This window comes from Barbus barbus (assembly GCF_936440315.1).
Source record: "Barbus barbus genome assembly, chromosome: 36".
NCBI lineage: Eukaryota > Metazoa > Chordata > Actinopteri > Cypriniformes > Cyprinidae > Barbus > Barbus barbus.
In genome coordinates this window covers 22,577,693-22,599,099 of record NC_136714.1, presented here as the reverse complement: position 1 = coordinate 22,599,099, position 21,407 = coordinate 22,577,693, and the positions used below count along the sequence as shown (strand labels likewise).

General features: G+C 35.3%; 1 protein-coding gene across 1 annotated transcript; it reads right to left on the bottom strand.

The window, feature by feature from the left end:
* Window positions 1-2: 2 nt before the first annotated feature.
* On the bottom strand, window positions 3-20,854 carry LOC306856111 (rhotekin-like). Its single transcript, XM_079395137.1, has 13 exons — window positions 20,555-20,854; window positions 17,231-17,430; window positions 16,379-16,440; window positions 16,205-16,258; window positions 16,004-16,121; window positions 14,657-14,884; window positions 13,249-13,343; window positions 12,868-12,974; window positions 12,644-12,772; window positions 12,216-12,378; window positions 6,259-6,360; window positions 3,892-3,991; window positions 3-1,423 (listed from the first exon to the last, which is right to left on the bottom strand). The coding sequence occupies exons 1-13, from the start codon at window positions 20,663-20,665 to the stop codon at window positions 1,417-1,419; spliced, it is 1,476 nt and encodes a 491-aa protein (XP_079251263.1). The 5' UTR covers window positions 20,666-20,854; the 3' UTR covers window positions 3-1,416.
* Window positions 20,855-21,407: the final 553 nt, after the last annotated feature.

Sequence of the window (21,407 nt, the reverse complement as noted above, 5' to 3'; positions counted from 1 at the left end):
TGGGGATTTCCAATTGTTCATTTTATTATCATGGCACTATATTATCACATAATTGTCATATACATAATGAAACAAAAGATTCATACCCATTGCAACTACACTGTTCAGAAAGTATGAAGCAACCTGACATCTTTTTCACCAATGAGTCACATCACCCCAAATTACATAATGAATAATTATATTATTAATATAAAGAGCCTTAACTTCTTAGTCAATTGCTAAAAGGGTTACAAATCCTACAATTTGTAGGATAAGACAAATCAGTCAACAATTTTAGCTTGCTATTCAAAACTATGTTCTCAAAAAGGAACTGTATCAGTGAACATGTTTGATCAATGTATTCCATTTCTTATGTAACACAAATTACAGTAAGTCAAGAGGCTGTATAAGGCCTACCTTTTTTTTTAGCTATCACTGACAACTTGACATTAATCTTGATGGATCTAAAATTAAAATGAAGGTAAGGTCTAGAGATGACGGTTATATTCATAACAATTTGAAACGGTGTTGGTTGGTTGGCTGTTTGACTGATTAGTCTTGAGAAGATAAGAATATTTTGAATTTAAAACGCCCGTTTTAAATCATTTAAAGGTTTGGCATGAAACTGAGTTGCTCAATTCTCTTGAATGGCCTTGGGTGCTACAATAATTATTTACTATGAATGAAAAAACAACAAAAACAAACTGTCAAACTCTTGTCATGCATAATTTACATAGCTTGTAGCAAGTTAATATGTTCCAGTCAATTTTAAAGGTGAGTGATTTAAATCTAGCGACACATGTAATGGAAGCCCTGATCCTCCACATGATCAAGTTACACTGCCAATACAGGCTTGTAGAATCAAACATATAGAGCCAGACCTTTACTGATCATTGAAAAAGATATTTGCTCTAAAAAAAGAGAGAAAATACCATGCTGCACATGTATATGCTGTACTGACAAGCTGATATACTTTGTAATGCATTTTGATACATGTTTTTCAGTCCTTAACAATTGGGAATTTACATTTGCATAATAATTAGCTTTTGTTCCAGGTGTGCTGCTTTATTGTCTCTTGTAACACTCTTAATTCTCACGTGATTTCAAATCAAATATCAAAGTTTATTCATTAGTATTATTACTATGCATTTATTTATAAGGTAAGTAGCTAAAAAGTGGGAACTGTATAGTCTTGTAATATTAGGCTACATTTTTTGATACTGACAAACAAAGTTTTAAGACAATATGGTATACTTGGGTGTGCATTTTTGGATTAAGCAAATAAACATGGAGAAAAAAAATTAGCCCCCCCCCCCCCCCCCCCCCCCAAAAAAAGTTGCACACTAAAGCTTGCAAGGATTTGTGTGTGCTTTAATAACTGGGTGTGTTGAGCTGTGCACAAAACAGGTTTTTTCTTTAGTTTTCTTGTTCAATTCTTCAGTAGCTGAAACAAAGAAGCAGAGGGAGAGGACAAAATAATTAATTACAAACATGTTTTGATTCTATTGTGGTGTGGAACATATTTTCGTCTTTAATTCTGGGAAAGTCTAAACTGGTAGAGTGACTCTGTGAGACTGCGGAACTGCAGCCATAAATCATATTTTTTAAAAATCATGTAATTTATGGCATCCGCATGTTTACGTGCATGTTCATGCATCAAAACTATGAATACACTCTAATTCACAAAATGTCTCAAAATATAATTCAATGTTTTTTTGGAGTCTGCTTTGATGATAATCTAAATCACACACAGTGCAGTATTACAACATGATTTAAGCAACAACAAATAAATTAATGCAATCAGGCTCAAGCCAGATTCTTTAGAGCAATTTAAGTTCAGTTAAAGAGAATGAATGTTTGTTCACAAAAATATACACCACAGTTTTCAATAGGCTTGGCCCATCCTATAAGTAATATAATCTCCAAGAGCATCATCAGGCAATTTAATGGCTATTTTTGCACTGCTGGGGTTAACATTACAGAAGTCAAATGGATTAATTATTTGATTCATGTTGACCTTTTAGAGTACAGGGCACATTACAGAAAAAAACAAAAAAACTTGCATCACTTATGTCAGCATAATTAGTGACTATAGTTGTTCACAGTATTATCTACTGTCATTGGCATTGTCATCTTGGAGGTGTGTTTGGGGTCGATATCATGTTGGAATACTTCCCTGCGGCCCAGTCTCTGCTTCAGTATGTCACAGTACATGTTGGCATTCATGGTTCCCTCAATGAACTGTAGCTCCCCAGTGCCAACAGCACTCATGCAGCCCCAGACCATGACACTCCCACCACCATACTTGACTGTAGGCAAGACACACTTGTCTTCGTACTCCTCACCTGGTTGCCACCACACACGCTTGACACCAACTGAACCAAATAAGTTTATCTTGGTCTCATCAGACCACAGGACATGGTTCCAGTAATCCATGTCCTTAGTCTGCTTGTCTTCAGCAAACTGTTTGTGGGATTTCTTGTGCATCATCTTTAGAAGAGGCTTCCTTCTGGGACGACAGCCATGCAGACCAATTTGATGCAGTTTGCGGCGTATGGTCTGAGCACTGACAGGCTGACCCCCTATCCCTTCAACCTCTGCAGCAATGCTGGCAGCACTCATACGTCTATTTCCCAAACACAACCTTTGGATATGATGCTGAGCACGTGCACTCAACTTCTTTGGTTGACCATGGCGAGGCCTGTTCTGAGTGGAACCTGTCCTGTTAAACTGCTGTATGGTCTTGGCCACTGTGCTGCAGCTCAGTTTCAGCGTCTTGGCAATCTTCTTATAGCCTACAAGAGCAACAATTGTTTTTTTTTTTCAGATCCTCAGAGAGTTCTTTGCCATGAGGTGCCATGTTGAACATCCAGTGACCAGTATGAGAGAGTGAGAGCGATAACACCAAATTTAACACACCTGCTCCCCATTCACACCTGAGACCTTGTAACACTAACGAGTCGCATGACACCGGGGAGAGAAAATGGCTAATTGGGCCCAATTTTGACATTTTCACTTAGGGGTGTATTCACTTTTGTGGCCAGCGGTTTAGACATTAATGGCTGTGTGTTTAGTTATTTTGAGGGGACAGCAAATTTACACTGTTATACAAGCTTTACACTCACTAATTTACATTGTAGCAAAGTGTCATTTCTTCAGTGTTGTCACAAGAAAAGATATAAAATATTTACAAAAATGTGAGGGGTGTACTCACTTCTGTGAGCCCTTCATTAGTGACCTCTGAACTGTGAAGTTGAAGTCCACAAACTGGACATTTTTGGGCTACAGAAACTGACAAACATGCAAGTTTCCTTTCTTTTCAATACCAATGATCACCTTAGAATTCACAGCTTATATGTGTGTTATCCAAGTCGGACATGTTTGCTTTCTTCTGTCCTATCAAGTATGAGGATACAGCAGTAAAACGGTTTGTCTCATCATTATGTCTTTATAAGATGGAGATGAATCATAGTTTGCTGACAGATGTGTGCCAGAGTTTGGCATGTGTGACAGCGACACCACACCTACACCATTATGGCATGTGTGAACACGATTAAATGCGCTACCATGCCTCTATATCGCTTTGATTGGAATTGGAATACAACTGAATGTCCTTTAAAGCAAAGGCTAACCATTTCAGATTATTTCAGAGGTTGGGAAGCCACTCCCATGCATTAAAATTAACATTGATGCCTAGAACCTGTTCAGGTGTCACAGGTACATTGTGTACCATCACAATGCGTGTTTCATCTGATTTAAGGCGGGTATTTGTTACGTGTCCTAGTAGATGTCGTTCTGCAACACACATGCCTTCAGAGAGCATGTGAGGGTATTTGCCATCCAGGCTTTGTTTTTCGAGTGTGCGCGTGTGTGTTTACGTGCTTGTGTAACAGTTGTCTGAATCTGTATCACCTGTCATTATAATAGGTGGACAGCAGGCTTTGGATTTCAGAAGAAACAGGTCTGTTCAGTGGTTGCAGATGGTTCCTGGTCTGGGTGGATGGCGACGTAACTGTATAAAAAAAATGTAGGCAAAGAACAAGTTTAAGAAACCATGTAATTAGAGATCCTGAAAATAAGACACCAAAGTTTTTTTTAAACCAATCAGTTCTGACAGACATTTTACAGTCTTATTATCAGGTGAGATATGAAAGAATGTGCTTAAAAATTGTATTTAAAAATATTTTATTTATTATTGTAAAACAATTATTTAAAATGAATAAATAAAATGTATATTTACAAATATTTTACAACATATTTATTAAAAATAAATGATAAAAATACAGAAATAAATTTTTTTAAAATTGATAAAGAACTGAATAGAAAACATAAATCTAAAATAAATCTTATTATTAAAAATGCATTTTGTCATTTGTCATTGTCTCCATGTCATTTCAAACCTGATTTTTGTCTTCTGTGGAAAGAATCAAAAGAAGATATTTTTTGTTTAATTCTGTGGAACAATATGAATAAATGATGACAGAATGTTTTTTTCAGGGTGAACTACATAATATAAAGAATAATCTTTACTTGTTGCTCATTTTTTTTGGCTCTTACTGTTCTGCTCAACAGGGATGATCTTCAAAGAACAAATGTCTAAAGATGCCGCACAATAATGAATTGCATCTTAGTTCGCCGGCTGTATAAGCGTCACAACCAATTAGAAATGAATAGCCTGACGACACGTCTGGCTCGGCACTTGGCTGAACTGTCTGTCAAATGATACGTCTGAAAAGGAAATACGTCCCCACCCAACAAGGTGGGGTGATTGCTTAAATTAGCTTCATATATCTATCATACAGTATGTCTGCTAAGTTCAAGCGAAAGTCACTATGTATATATATACTGTATATATACATTTAGTACCTAGTTTGTTTCCATATTTATATAAAAAAAAGAAGGGGGAAGTCGTGGCCTAATGGTTAGAGAGTCGGACTCGTAATCGAAAGGTTGCGGGTTCGAGTCCCTGGCCGGCAGGGATTGTAGGTGGGGGGAGTGAATGTCCAGCGCTCTCTCCACCCTCAATACCACGACTGAGGTGCCCTTGAGTAAGGCACCGAACCCCCAACTGCTCCCCGGGCGCTGCAGCATGGCTGCCCACTGCTCCGGGTGTGTGTTCACGGTGTGTGTGTGTGTGTGTGTGTGCATTTGTTCACTACTCACTGCTGTGTGTGTGCACTTGGATGGGTTAAACGCAGAGCACCAATTTCGAGTATGGGTCACCATACTTGACAATACGTCACGAAAAAAAAAAAAAAAAAAAAAAACACATACCTGTTTCTGTATATGCTATTAGCCAGAGCAGTCTTATGAATATTTTTGTATTGTTTGTAATATGTAAAATATGATCACTCTGTGTGTAAATATCAACAATATTAATGCAAAATTGAAAATGCACTTTCTTGTTTAAAGATCTCAACTATCTGGTTAAAGATCTTTTTTGCCCAATTTTTGACTCTAGTTGTCTGGTCTGCAACTCTGTAAAACCATATTACATAAAAAAAATTGTTGCATATTTTTAAATTTTGCATGTGTATATTGTGTAATCTTAACAGACAGTACCTGACTACTAGAGATAAAAAGGTTGAGCATAAAAGGATATCTTGATTAGAAATCTTCTCTATAAAAAGGTTAAATATATCAGATCATCCTGGTACTGTAGTTTACTTTTTGTCTGTTACAATAACATTTTTGCGTTCTCATGTCATCAAGTAAATATAATTTTTTTTAATTAAATAAATTAGCTGAAAAAAGTGACTAAATACACACTGCTATCCGACACAAAACACTACTGTCGATCCTTGACACTTTGTTCATGTAATTTTCTTACATATCTTATAATACTTTAAATTACTTATACAAAACATATTCAATTATTATATTAAAAAAGGGTTATTCTCAAAATATATGCACAAGAGAACAGGGTTATTTTAGTATAATCGAGATACTGTTATAGTTATTATTCTTCTGAATAATCATATTTTTTTAGATTTTGTGTTTTCATTTTAATTGGAAAGTTTTACAATTTCTTGTGTTTTTGTCAGTTTATACAGTCTATACAGTTTTTGGTATTTTAATACAAAAAGATCAACTATGAAAATGGTGCCTTGACAAACAGCTGAAATAAAAAAAAGTTCAAGGTTTTTATTATGTTTTATTTTCAAGTAACAAAAAAAGATTTTAGTTAACTGTAATACCCCTCCGAGAGACCGTAAAAAACCTTACTGGAACACAAATGTGTCTTTCTTATTGACTTATACAATCCCAAAATGCTCTTACCCATTTCATGATACAGGGAGCCTCGTTTTAATGTCAACGTCATTTTCTTTGGAGAAGGTTCCTCAATCTTCATGAGCTCATTACAGCATTGTTTCCACTGACCTACATAGAAAAGCGCAGGCCGTCAATTAAAAGACAGGTCTTTTTTTGTTTTGTTTGAGTGTGAGTGCATAATTTTAAACACCTGAGGACTTAAACATGGGTTTCAGGGTAAATGTGAAAAACAGACAAACTAGACAGGTCCGAGTGTTAAAATTTAGAGGATGTAGGCCATAAAAAACATCATTCTTGCACGCCATGTAATAAATACCTGGCATGAAAATAGTTGAAACGCAGCCATTAACAAGGAACACTGTATGTTTAATTTCTAAGAAAATCAGACAACCTGTCTCAGTTAATTTTCTTGTGACACACCAAACAGACCACATGCTTTTCAACTCATTGTGACACATAAGCCATAAGACAAGGATATAAGACTGAGCGAAAAATGCTGAAACTACCAAAAAAAAAACTTTTTGACACACAATAATAATCTCCTGACATCATTTCGCAGAAACCAAAACCGACTGCACAGAAACCTGCCTGATCAACTGTTTCAACATACAGTATATGTTGTCATCTTTTCGAAATGTGGCACTTGCGTAACATCTACAGAGATAAAGGTATTATTCAGAACATGCATTGTACTCTTTCCAGTTGCCCAAACAAACAATAAATCATATTCAATGTAATGTCATATTCAGTGCAGAGGAAAACCAACTATTTTGAACATGCATGTGTGAAGGTGTGAAATTGCTCAATGTCAAATAAATGTATATATGTTACACAGTAGTGCTGTGGACCCAAGTCTCATGTCTTTCCACAAACTGTTTAATGCTGCTCAGAGGTGACATAAATGCATTTACACAGCAAATACAACTGTATGCTTAGATATTAGGCCTTTTATGTGGCATTACGTCTTTACACTGAATTTTAAGCAGGCACAGAGCAGCTTTAACTTATGCCTACTTTACACTGCAAAGGTGGCACAGAAGTGCTTCTGAAGTGGCATTAGGTGTCTTTGCACAGACAGTTTAATGCTGCTCAGAGGTGGCATAAATGCATTTACACAGCTAATACAACTATGCTTAGACGTTAGGCATAATTTAGTCTGCCTTTTATGTTGCATTACATCTTTACACTGAATTTTAAGTAAGGCACAGAGCAGCTTTAACTTATACCTATTTTACACTGCAAAGGTGGCACAGAAGTGGCATTCAGTTTAATGCTGCTCAGAGATGGCATAAATACAGTTACACAGCAATTACAACTGTATGCTTTGATACTAAGGGGTCTGGTGGCTCTGAGCAGGCATAATTTAGTCTGGATTTTATGTGGCATTACGTCTTTAGATTGAATTTTAAGCAGGCACAGAGCAACCTTAACATTTACACTGCAAAGGTGCCATAGAAGTTCTTCTGAAGCGTCATTTAGGCATATTTGCACAGACAGTTTTTAACTTTTCTATGGTTTGTTCTAGAACCAGTTTTTATGGCTCTACCAGCTGATTTTTTGTTTTTGAAATTCGATTTTTAATCTATAAAATAAATTACAAATTCATATGGAGACACATCAAGCACGTCCCATGAATGATTGATGAATTCAAAGATAAAAAGTTATTTGTCTTGAATTCAGTATATTGCTAAAGGGAGAGAATTATTGTCTTCAATTAATTTCTTAACTGAAATTGAAGTATGTTAACCAACCCACCCCTGTTCCATCAACTGCTGTCAAACCAGAACAAAGAAAGTACTGTACAATGTATGCATTGAGATTTTAAATACATGTCAAACTGAGGTGATGACAGCTCAGATAAAATACTCTGTAACATGACAAACTTTTTTTATTATAGTTTTTATTATAAAGTGTGTTGAGTAAGAAAGCACTATTAATCAAGCATAACGACTAACGCATTTCAAACAAATGTGGAACTTTCAATTAACTTTTGAATGATGCATTTATCCACAGACAGTCTATCTGCTGGTTGTTTGGCAATAATATTATATTTCATCCATGATTAATTCAAAACGTTTTTTTTGTGGGGGAAGTGTTTCCATGTAGCACTTAACAAGAAATCCTTATCCTGAATTTTCCTTATTCCAGTAATTTTCCACTAAAAGCAGTTTATTCACATCTAATGATAAATGATCCCCAAAGATCACTCATTTTAACACATCCACCCACATCTGTCTGTTTTGTTTAAGAAAGTAACTTGGTTTCAAAGATGCAATTTCCATGGTTGGCTTGCTGTTAATAGCTTGTATCTTTTCAAATGTAGCATTTCTGAAATCATAAATATGGGCAAAATGGCATTTAAAATCAAAAGGAAAGTACAACAGTAAATCTTAATCAACAAATATGACTTTAATATGAATTATTCTATTAAATAATTAATTGAGATGGACAATGTTTGAATCTTCACAAAGCATTGATGCTTAACTGTAGAATGGATTGCTGTGGAACAACGTAATTGATTAACAATCCTTATAACCTTACTGATTTTGTGATATATAAGTAACACTCCCATTCATGATCACTCATTGTTGTTAGTATTGCACTCTTTGTTGTATCGCAAGTGGCCTGTGCAGGAATGTAGGCAATGCTGTGCTGAATATGTCTGTCATTGTTCTTTGTTTTGCCTAAGATACATTTGAACTTTGAAAAAAAAAAACAATATCGAAGCAATCTGACAAATCAAACTGACAAACAAGCAATAGTGAATAAGTTGATTTGCTATAACCCAAAAGAGTCACACCCTCTTAATTCTGTTTTCATATGGTATGGATTAATATTTGGTTGCTTGGCAAAAGGGAATTTTTGACATTTGAAAAACTAGCCTTGCTAATTTGTCTAATTCATACGTAAATATCTGAAGAGGAATAGGCAGAAGAATATGGATTATTTCAGAAGAATAAGGGTTGTCAATTACTGTACATAAATGTACAACAAAAACTATGGGAGAAAAGCAAAGAAAAAAAAAACCTGCATACAGTCGAGTAAACACCACCAGGGAATGACACTCTATGAGCTGGAACATTCTGGTAGGTTGATATCACCTACAACCACAATGCTTCTTTTAAATCAGACATTGTCGAAATATTTTGAAGACAACACGTGAAATGTTTTGGGGTGAATGTCAAAATTCACATAGCTGAGTAACAGCTGATTTTATTGCCAGTGGGAATCTAATATATACAGGCTTTGGTAACATTCCTCGTCAATTGCAAAAACACTCATGCTACTTTGACAAAGAGAAAATGTTTTCACATTCATCAGAGGCTTAACAACTGACAAAGAACAAGGGCAGGGCATATACTGTATGTGACAAAAAGTCACTTAAAAACAAAAACAAAAAACCAACCAAGGACATTTTGTAACAACTTGCATTTCATCACGTAGGCTTAAACATTTGTAAAACAAAACTAGAACAAATCCATATGACTTACTTTCATCTGTGTTTGCTCCATAGGTGAAACTAAAAAAAGTCATACAATAATCATACTATTTATTTTTTTCCATTTTAATCAGGTTTTCTCACATTAAGTGCAATGCACTTTTTTTGAATGCATTACCGAATTGGTTTATATCGGTGAAAAACTATTTAACTATCAATATTTTATCATCTCAATCTTTGTCTCTTTTTGACCTACTTTGGCTCATAATTTACTGCATTGTTGTACCTTATTCTCATGTTCTTGTCCTTCATCTGTTCATCTGCTTTTAAAAGCCATTAAGGAAAAATCCAGTTTGATAAGGTTTTTAATGTCAGTGATGACAACACTGTCCCTCAAGCTTTTCAGTTCCTCATACCACATGCAAATAAGAATGCAAACCTGTGCAATTATGCATGTTTACTTTTAGGTTATTATCATGTTTATCATATCAGCAGATTATCAGAATGTCCCCGTTGAACCTTCTTATTCTTTTATCACTTTCTCTGCCAAAGTGTTGAAAAAACACACACAAAAAAAACACCTCACCATATCCAACTGTTGCAGTCACTGTACAGTATTCCAATAAATACTCATGTGTACAAAGGAAGGTTTTGATTACTACATCACAAGGGAGCTTAAAAAAAGCAGTTATGCAAAAAGTAAATAAATCTAATTTAAGCTTTCACCTTCCCTGAAATATCAGCGGATTTCACAATAGAAAGAGTAAATGAATCAAGCCTAACTGGTCTCAAAACCGGTTGACAACACGCCAGATTTTAAACCAACAAGGCTAGATTAACTGTAAAGTTCAAGGTCACGTGCAAAAAAATCCTTAGAAGTGCAATACCTTTAAACTGTCACAGATTTTAACCTGTCATAGACATTCTCTAATTTGTGTTTCCGTGTGGCTCTTCCAGCTAAATAAATCAGTTCAATGCTTATTGCTAGAACTTTTGGACTAGAGCGCTAAACTATAAAAACAGAAAAACTGCCTTTCTATGGAGTTAATCTTTATAATTCAAACATCTCAAATGGCCTCTCCATAGTAAGCAAATACATATAATACAAGACAATATATAACATGTACTAATGAAACAGAAGGTCACAATATCTTGCACTTATTTTAGTATGGGACACTAAATTATCTTCCAAGATAACTCATTTTAAAACATCCACCCACATTTGGTTATGTTTCTCTTTTGTTCAAGAATGCAACTTGGTTTTGGCATTTGAAATCACAAGGAAAGTTCAAAAGTAAATCTTTAGGGGTGTAAATTTCATTTGATTCCTTCTAATGCAACAGCAACGACCTTTATATATTTCCATTCATTTTTATTCCATTAAATAATCAATTAAGGTGGACAATATCTGAACATTCACAAATTAAATTGCAAAATGGACTGCTGGGGAATTACTGAATTGACTGATAACGCTTATATTGTATAACTGATTTTATGTTATAGAAGTAACAAGTGGCCTATATGTTCAGGAATATAGGCAACGCAGTGCTGAATAAGTCTGTCATTGTTTTGCCTTAGCTACATTTGAGGAGGATTTCTTATGAATGCGGTTTAAAAGGTTGCTAAATCAAATTCACAAAAATCGCTTTTAAATTAAATTGACAAGCAAAGAATAGTGAGTAAACTGATTTTTGTCAACATCCTTTTGTTATTTCTTTCTAAATATAATAATTCTCAATTATGGGATGGATTGATTCTTAGTTGCCTAGAAAAAGGCGATTAATAACATTAGCCTTGCAAACTTGTCTGTACGGTGCTAATTTGGTTAGCCTTGATCATTTGTGTAATACAGTTTCATAAGTTCATTTTAAAAAAAATTCCAATTTGAATATCTGGAGATGTAAAAGCAGAATTACAAGTCAACTACTCATTCTGTCATTCCAAGTGTAACCAAAACTATGAAGAAAAAAGCAAAGGGGGGAAAAAAACTATAGCAATACAAACACAGCCAAGTACACACCCCCAAAGAGTGAAAGAATACATTTTATCCAATGCAACTTTAAGGTTGCAGTAAAGAAAACTGGTCTTTTTTAGGAACAGAACATGTCTGGGCTCCTATCTCTGTTTTAGAATTAGATAGGTAGGTACTGGACTGGTATCATTAAGAGTCAGTCCATCTATGACTGCAGCAAACACACCCAGCATATCAGAGACAGTGTTATTTGCATACCACACGTCAAAAAGGGAATTTTGTTTTTCGGTCCCTACAATAAGGAAATCTGCAAAGACACTGCTAAGATTTTTTTTTATTGATTTTTTTTCAGGATTTCTGTATGGACATACTAGTGGTTGGACGACAGCAAAAAATGGTGTTAAAGTTTTAGCTAAATTGTAGTTCAAACCATTCTGTATTAGAGCTGTCAAGATAGATAGATGGATAGATGGATAGATAGATAGAATTTATGATACTGCTGAAGTGATGTTTTGAAGTGATCTTGTGCATTCTGGGAACTCTGGTACTCACTCATGTCATAGAAATGCTGCCAGAAGGCTTCCATCCAGTTATGTGTGTCTTCAGATGTGTGTGTGACAATTGTGTATGTGGTCTCACCACCACTCTGGTTTGTAATGGTGATACTGTGAGTATGTAGAGCCGGATCTCTCTCTGTGGCACGCACACGGGTGTCCTAAAGCAAGTATGCACACAACTGGTTTTAAGACCAGGTGTAAACAATAATTACAATGGCAGAACAATTCATAGTTTGTAGAATGTGGGATCAGTAAATAACTTCCAAAACCATGTATGCTGTAGTACTGGATTTAAAACCACATGCAGCATATCCTCTTACTGGAAAAACGTACATAACACAAATATTATCAAACTTGGCCCTCTGTTGACTACAAGATGCAACTACAGCTGTTCTATAAGACAAGTGTATCAATACTCCTCACCTTATTAATGGGAATAGTGAACAGTGGTGTCTCTAAAGAATCTGTATCGTCTTGCTGCTGGTAACATTTTAAATCTGACCCACCCAGGACACCGTGGACGTCTCTCCAGTCCTCAGGACTGCTCTCTGACTTGGGTACAAAAATATGTGGAAGATGGCTGAATGGGTATTTGGGAAATGTTGGTTATTTCTTTTTAATTACAGTAATACATCATATTTACAAACCCGAATTCTGAGTTTTCCACACATAACAACTTGAGTCATACAGAGAGGCTGGGCCACGAGGCGACAGCACATGTTACCATAGAGCGGCAACCAGAAGGAAGAGTCCTCTAAAATACACACGAGAACAAATAAAATCAAAGTGAAAATGAATCAAAAACAAACATGCTATCAAGTGCATAGAAGTACAGTGCAGTCTGAGTTAACAAATCAAAAAACAAAAAACTTGTTTATTCCCATGATGAAATTGTTGGAATCAAAATCTAATTTCTCAGAAATGTAATTCCCATTTTCATTTTCTCACACTTTTGGACTTAATTTGTAAATACAAATTTTCATATAATAGGCTGTGTTTAAATAGTGCTGAATAAAGAGTTTTCTTACCTGTGTCTGATTTTGTCAGGTCATGTGTTCGGAAAGAGTTCTGTACATGACACAGGGTCAGAGATGTGTGGGCCAGGCGGTGATATTTAGGGCCCCTGAGGACAAGAGGTGATATTGAGGGCCTCTTTGAGCACAATTACATTATACAAAGAATGTTTTGAACTTAAACAAACAAAAGAGTTAGTTATGTTCCAATGAAATTGCTTTTAGAACATTTAGAACTGGCATTAAAACTTTTTCGAGTTGAAGTACACAGTAAATACAAAGAATCGAACAACACTGAAGCAGTTTTAAAGTGAATCCTTAGTGGAAATAAAAAAAACATGCTCAGGTCATCATCCTAAAATCCAAAGAAAACAAAGAAAATAATTTTCACTTGAAAATACTATACTTTGCAAATATTTTACAAGAAAATGTACCATATTTTTGTACCATTAATTTTTTTTAACTTTATTTTCATGAGGAAATCTGTCCACCCAAATTCTTATTTTTTTTTATTAATTTTGTTATAGAACCCCCATGAACAACACAGAATATAAAACTATAAATCACTAAAGAATACAATTTCCCCACCCCAACATTTATCTTAAAAAAAAAAACACTAAATAAGCAATTAAAGTACATATAAATAATAATATTAAAGAAATAAAATTCTGAAATAAATACAAAATGTTATATATACAGACTGAATGGAGTATGATAACGTACCCTTAAAAAAAAAAAGATGATAAAAATAAAATTTTAAAAAATAATAATAATTTCAAATTACAGTCATCACAAATGTATTTACCAATTAACAAATTTGTTCCACGGTGAAATGACAGGTCTTTGAATGTTTTTCCATACTAATACAATTACATGTTTGGCTTGTAATAAACTAAAATCTATAAGCTTCTGCGTGTGTGAATTTACAGAAACACTTTCAGGATATAGCACCCACATTCTTATTGGATTTAGATGTTTTCTAATTAATTTTGTTTGTAATTCATTTCAGGGTCAGTAATGAATCTGTAATGTAATAGTGAAATCTATCCTCGCTCAATAGATATTTTGTTCTTATTAAAATGAAAAGTTTTTGACAGGCTTCATGAGATTCACCCTGAAAATATGTACTTGATTTCAACTTCTCTCATCATCTATCTTTTTAGTTTTCTCTGTCGTTCTTTTTTGGCCTTTTTCTCAGACAGACCGAATGTTAAGAAAATAAACAGTCAACGTGTGTCTGTCTGTGCTGACGGTCACTATGGATGCGTTTGTTTCTGTTTGTGAACTGGTTTCGGCAAACATAGCCGAAGTGTGAGACTGTTTCAACATTTAACACTCTCCCAGTGTCATGTATCTGTTTGTACACCGCTTTGGTATGTGGAATAGAATATATTTGATGTAATGCCATGTACTTCCCCCTCACCGTACAGACAGAGCAGGCAGCAGAACCGGTGATTCTCCTCCGGGTGATCCGGTTCCACTGCTGTGGGAACTGCAAGAAGCTGCTGTCTCTAAAGTTGCCATGAACTTCTTACCGGAGGTGCTTCCCAGCCGGCTCAGCCTCCGAGTGGAGGAACCCATGCTGAATTCCTCCTCCACACAGCAGCTGTAGAGCTCCACCCGCAGGTCAAAGCCTGGAGGTAAGTCAGTGCTATGAAGACAGGATATATGGAAACTTGATTTTAAAAAAAGAGCTTTATTATTTTACATAAAATATTAAAATATTTACATAAACGCTACTGTTTAAAGGTATTTTTTTTTATGCTTCTGAAAAAAGTCTCTCATGCTCCCCAAGGCTGCATTTATTTGATCCAAAAACTATATTGTCAAATTAATAGAGCTTTTTTTCTCTTAGTTTATTTCTATTTTTTTTTCTTTTACATAAAAAAAATAGTAAAACTCTTTACTGTCACTTTTGATCAGTTCAATGCATTTTTTATGCAAGGCTTAATAAAAGTATCAATTTCTTGATTGATCTTAATGACCCCAAACTTTTGAATGGTAATGTATATTTACCAAAATATACAAATTTAAATGTTGACCTTTTTTCGGTCAGACAACTAAAGTAATCAACCACTATGGGCCAGATTTACTAAACGGGGCAAATTAGTGAGAAAAATTTCTGCGGGTGATTTACTGACAACGTGCAAATTAAAGAAAACAGACGCGACATCTCATTTACATATCGACCAAGATTAGCGTAGTCGCAAATAAGCAGAGCCGATGCTCATCAGGTGAGGGTGATCTACTTATAACAGGTGCAAAATAGTTTAAGACATGCTTTTTTTTACATTAAATAATGGCACAAATAACAGTAACTTGATGAATGCAAACATTAGTAAATCACGTTGCATGATTCATTTGAATACTCTCTCCCATAAATTTTGTCTCTGAAAGGGAAACTCCTACAAATGCATATTCAATAAGGTCAGGCACAAAAATAACTGTGTCCACGTCTTTTCAATGCTAATTCTTCACTGTGCGTCTTCAGTAAATCCTCATGACAGTACTATTTTAACACCAAAAGACAGTTTGCGCAGGAGCAAACTTAATAAATCTGGCCCTATAACTAATGAATATGACATGACGAGAAAAAAAAAATTAATTTGTAATAAAGTCTAATTTGTAATAAAGACTATTTTGGAGATGACCATTTCCATTTTTACTACTTGGTCTCATGGCATAAACGTACCTGGGGGCACTTTGAGACCAGGTTGCATTTTTGCCCATTAATTTCAGAGATAAAAGAAAGCAAAATGAAGAGTCTTACAATATCACTGGTTCATCGAAACAGATGTCTGTGAGCGTCCTGTCCACTATTACGAGATCTGTATCGTGAATCTCTGTCCCCACCTGCAGCAAACAGAACACGGCACACCGGTGCAGCTCTGAACAGAGAAAAGAGGGACAGAAAAGGAGAAAATCTGTGAAAACCTGACATATCACAGTCATACAGATTAGTCAAACTCACCTCCTTTGTTTTTGAAATACTCTGAGTCTTTCCACATCAGAGGAATGCGAATATCTGAGGATAAGTCAAGCAAATAGAAAAATAAAAACAGTAACAAATCAAAGCAAATAAATGTATAGTATAGTGATATACAGTGGTAAGTTGTTGCATTAGTCTCTGTGTGTGTAACCTCACCTGAAATGGCTACTTTTCCAGTACAAGGTAATCGCTCATCAACAGACCCACCATCAGATGACCTAAAAACATTCAATCAATGGATCAGCGGCTCTGTTCCAGACATAGTGAGCTGCCTACAAAGGCAACATTTTAAGTGCACTTACAACAAGACAAATTCAACAGTTGGGCATCATAATTATGTTATACTTTTATTTATTTTTTTCTATTATTTTTTATTGTAATTTATTATTTAATTCATATCTAAATAAAATGCTATATACGTGTACTTTTTTTATTTTGGAATTTATAATTGCAAGATATAAAGTCAGAACTGAGAAATAATTGCAAGATCGCAAAATCACAATTCTGAGAATGAAAATAGTCAGAATAGCGAGATGTTAACTTGCAATTACAAGACATAAACTTACAATTCCGAGAAGAAAAGTCTGAGTTTTGAGATAAACTTGGAATTGTGAGGAAAAAAGTCAAGAATGTGAGATCAAAAAAATTTGTAATTACCTTTTTAATTTTTTATCCTGTGGTAGAAACAAAAAACAGAATTGGGAGTATAAACTCGGAATTCTGAGAAAAAGAGTCAGGATTGTGAGATATAAACATAAAATTCTGAGATTTAAACTCAGAATTACGAGAAAAAAAGTCTCAAGTATATATCTCGCAATTCACTTTTTTTTTTTTATCTAATGGCAGAAATGGGCTTCAGTAATAATGCCATAAAATGGAAATCATTGGTGAGTTGAGAAAGTTTGTTTTAAGGACACACTGAGATGCTATTTACAGTACTCCATTGCTATCTATTCAGTTCAACTCATTATGCATCTATATACCCCAACCCAGTGACTCCATGAATACCTCCGTCCTGCTCTCAGCATGGCCTGGGCTTCCTTCATGCGCTGCAGCTGGGTCATGAGGGCCAGTATGCGGCTGTTGGATGTGAGGAGAGTCTTGGAAGCTTCCAGAGCCTGATCTCTCTGAGAACATGCAGCTAAAAGCTTACTGGCTCCTTCTCTGATCCTCACCTCTCTCTCGATCCGTCTCTGAACCTCACAGTCCTGCAGAGAGACAAAGAGAGAACAGTTACATATATATATACATACATATACAGTATATATATATATATATATATATATATATATATATATATATGTTTGTACATGACCCACATCATATGACCTTATTGTCAAAAGTGTACAGGATAAGCATGTCTTTTGTTCCATGTATTTAAGTTAATTTAAGCTTTAGCTCCAGAACGTGCTACATCATTCAGGGTATTTTTGTAAGTATGTTAAGCCGTTTGTAAAGATTAGCATGAAATGTGTTGTTACATGGGGTTAATTTTGTCACATGCTCAGCTGACTTGAATTAACTTGCTTGTGAAATTGTGCAAAAATTAAACTTGTTAGTTGCACTTTAATAAACTGACACTTTGACCATATATAATATTGGTAATATTCCTGTCTTTATAGCAGGATTGTATTATTAACTAAAAGTATAACTGATAATATAACAAAAATTTAAAATAAAATAAGCTGAAACAATATAAATAAAAAATATAATATAAAATCTAATATTTTATAACTAAATATAAAATATAAAACAAAACAAACAAAAAAATTCTAATATAAATATAACTATATGAGCAACTCCAAAAATGTATAAATACAATAACAGTATATAAATCCTACCAAATCAGCACTGCTTAATAGTTCTAATTCTTTCGATTCTTTTGAGATTCATCCCAATGTGCTACACAGTTTGCATTCATACAAACCACAGCCTCACGTCTGTTCTCACACAACCAAACACTATGCAAAAGCAGAGGAGAGCTTTGATAACATTCAGCCAGCAAGAGAAACAAAGTCGAACACAAAGAGCTAAACAGCGCTACAACAAAACCCTCGGTTTGTTTTCTATTTCTAAATTCATTCGCCGTTTATTGTCAGCATGTATCCAGTCAGTAAAATATCTCTTTAATCTGTTTACATCCTCTCAACTGTGACGTTAAGAACCACAGTTATGTAAGAGGAAGTAATCTAATTGTACGTTTGAAGATGAACACAAATAAGTGCATACTGATGTTAATGAATAAGAAATCTAAAGGTTTAGCCATCAGACACAAATGGATAACTTATAAAAATCAAATGAATTAAATCAATTTACCAATGTAATTCTCAATTGTACACTGTCCTCAAGCTGTATGTCAAAGAATCTAATCAAAAGATCAGATAATGTGGACAGTTTAAGAGCTGATTACGACTGCAAACTGATAATGTTTGTGCTTTGGGTTCATAAGTACTTCATGCAATTGTGTATTTTGATTTGGAAACAATGAATCTTTTATGATTAAATATGAAATTTCTTGACTCAAAGAATAATTTCTTTCCCAACAATATAATTTATGCAATATAATTTAATTGTAATGTAATTTATGATGCATTTGACAGAACATCGGCCTATTGTGCAGTTAAATAAAGAGTTCATCAATATTGAAAAAAAGAAAATTCTGAGATTTGACTGAATAAAATCATTTCTTATTTTTACTGCAGACTTTTGACGGCTTGAAACATATTGCATAAGATAATAATTGACTGCTTTCATGAAGCTTTTTGTCATTTTGGAGCAGTGCAGTACACATTCAATATATTGACAAAAGAGCCCAAAAGATTCTTTAGAAGTTTTCCTTTTGTGTTCCACAGAATAAAGAAAGGTTACTTACTTTAGACTGACATGAGAGCTAGTAAATGAATGTTGAACTATCCCTATAAATGTTCAACTAGTGAGTTTAGTTTAGTTTAGTGAAGTTACATACGGCCAAGTATGGTGACCCATACTCGGAATTCGTGCTCTGCATTTAACCCATCCAACGTGCACACACACAGCAGTGAACACACACACACACACACACCCGGAGCAGTGGACAGCCATTTATGCTGCGGCGCCCGGGGAGCAGTTGGGGGTTCGGTGCCTTGCTCAAGGGCACCTCAGTCGTGGTATTGAGGGTGGAGAGAGCGCTGGACATTCACTCCCCCCACCTACAATCCCTGCCGGCCGGAGACTCGAACCCGCAACCTTTGGATTACGAGTCCGACTCTCTAACCATTAGGCCACGACTTCCACGACTAAACAAAGGCACTCACTAAAGATTGATCTCGGCACACTTCCAAAGAATAGGACGCATGCATTCGCTCTTAAACTATTAGTCCCTTACTAACACTCAATGCCTGTTTGCTCTGATGACAGCGAGCATTGTGTATTGACTTGAAATTCCCTCAGGGTCATGTCTATGCCTGAGAACGATTTCAAACAGGCTTTTGTCTGTTTCTAATACATTAAGACGGCAAATTGGCCAATTTTCATACCTCTAAAATACTGCCAGAAAAAAAAAACCTGTCATTGTGTATCATAAAAGATGTTAGATGTAATGTTAAGAAAATAAGCCAGAGCAAAGTTTTATTGCTCAGTCTGCTCAGTTATTATGGATCATTTGTCTACAAATTACTTTGGAGAAATAAAAACATGCAAATAAGAGAAGTGCTGCTACAGAATGAGAGTGATTTTTTTATCGGAACTCAGCTGTATGCTTTGCAAATGGAAGTATAGCCTACTGAAAGCAGAATAATATCAGTGAATACATTATTTATTTTAAACAATATGACATAATGCAGTGTATGATCACAGTAGAGGTGACTTCATGCAATAAAATGATTACATAATACGACAATAAATCTAAACTCAAGAACACAATTCAACAGACACTGGACTGAATGGAGATCTAATGGCCATCCATGCTGAAAAAAAAATAGACCCCTGCCCAAAACACAATAGAAAACCTAATGGATTTAATGGTTATGATGGGAATTGTATTGGTTTTAATGGAAACTATAATGGTGTCTACTGGTATGTGATGGATTCTATTGGTGAGATGTTAAATCCTATTGGAAAATTGCCCAAAACACACAACAAAAATGAATTTTGTAATGGTTTTATTGGAAAAAAGCTAATGGTTTATAAGCCATTGGAATTTCTGTGATGTTTCTATTGGGCTATCTAACTCAATTCGGTCTCCTGGGCTATGAACGAGCAACACTGAGCAATAAGATGTATCTGTTTCAGTAGTGTTGTTATGGGTTTGTGGTGGATCTGCGCCTGCGCAGGTGTGGTGCTGCGGCTGCTCACCTGCGCGGAATCCTCCAGCACGCTCAGGCGGAACCGGCCTCTCTTCACCTCCATCTCCATCGCGGATCCACGGGCCACAGTGGCTCTGGAAGTTTGGTTTCTGCAGAACATGATTTCTGTAGGTTGAAAATCCCAACTCAAGCGACCAACCGAAGCGGTTAACTACTGCATTAAAATAAATCCTATCCCGAATGCTTAAATATACATCTTAAAAGCTCCATTAGTATAAAATCATACTGGACATGTAGCAACAACCATGGATAAATAAGGGTGTGTTTTCCCCCAGTTCATGGTATGGGTGGCGCTTGAAGTTTTGAACACCCACTGAAACAGCGCCACCATTATTGTGATTAGTGAACATAACTTTAAATGTCTTCTCATTGCACAAAAGGGTGATTCCGCCAGGGTGCGTATATCGGTTTACAAAACGAATCCTCCTTTCAGATGTGTCCAAATTTCTGAATTTTTTTCTGGATCATTGCAAACATCTGCAACCTAACCCGTATTATCTTTCGATTCTAATAATTTTGAGTATTAATAGCTGAAATCTACCAATCGAAACTCGCACCAGTAATCTTAATAAAAGCATTTTTAAAAACCATCACGCTCTTAAACACAGAAGACCCTGATTGGTCCATTCTGACCTCCGCTGACAAAAGTAACAGGCACCATGTTAATGACCGAAACGAGCAGCGGTTCAACAGCAGACAAAATGACACCGGGAAACTTTAATGGGCATTGTCTTTAAAATTCAAAGTTACAAATCGAAATACAAGACAATTATTTAGACTCTTTGCCTCAAAGTCCGGCTGGTAAACACTGCCCATTTTATGTTACTTTTAAAGGGACAGTT

Bases quoted from the DNA above. Each gene is read 5' to 3' on its own strand.
- LOC306856111 (XM_079395137.1), bottom strand. From the start codon at position 20,665: ATGTTCTGCAGAAACCAAACTTCCAGAGCCACTGTGGCCCGTGGATCC. The intron at 16,441-17,230 runs GTATTCATGGAG...GAATGTTTTTAG, and splicing joins ATGCTGAGAGCAGGACGGAG to GTCATCTGATGGTGGGTCTG. The intron at 13,344-14,656 runs GTGAGGGGGAAG...TCTTGTCCTCAG, and splicing joins CTGCCTGCTCTGTCTGTACG to GGGCCCTAAATATCACCGCC.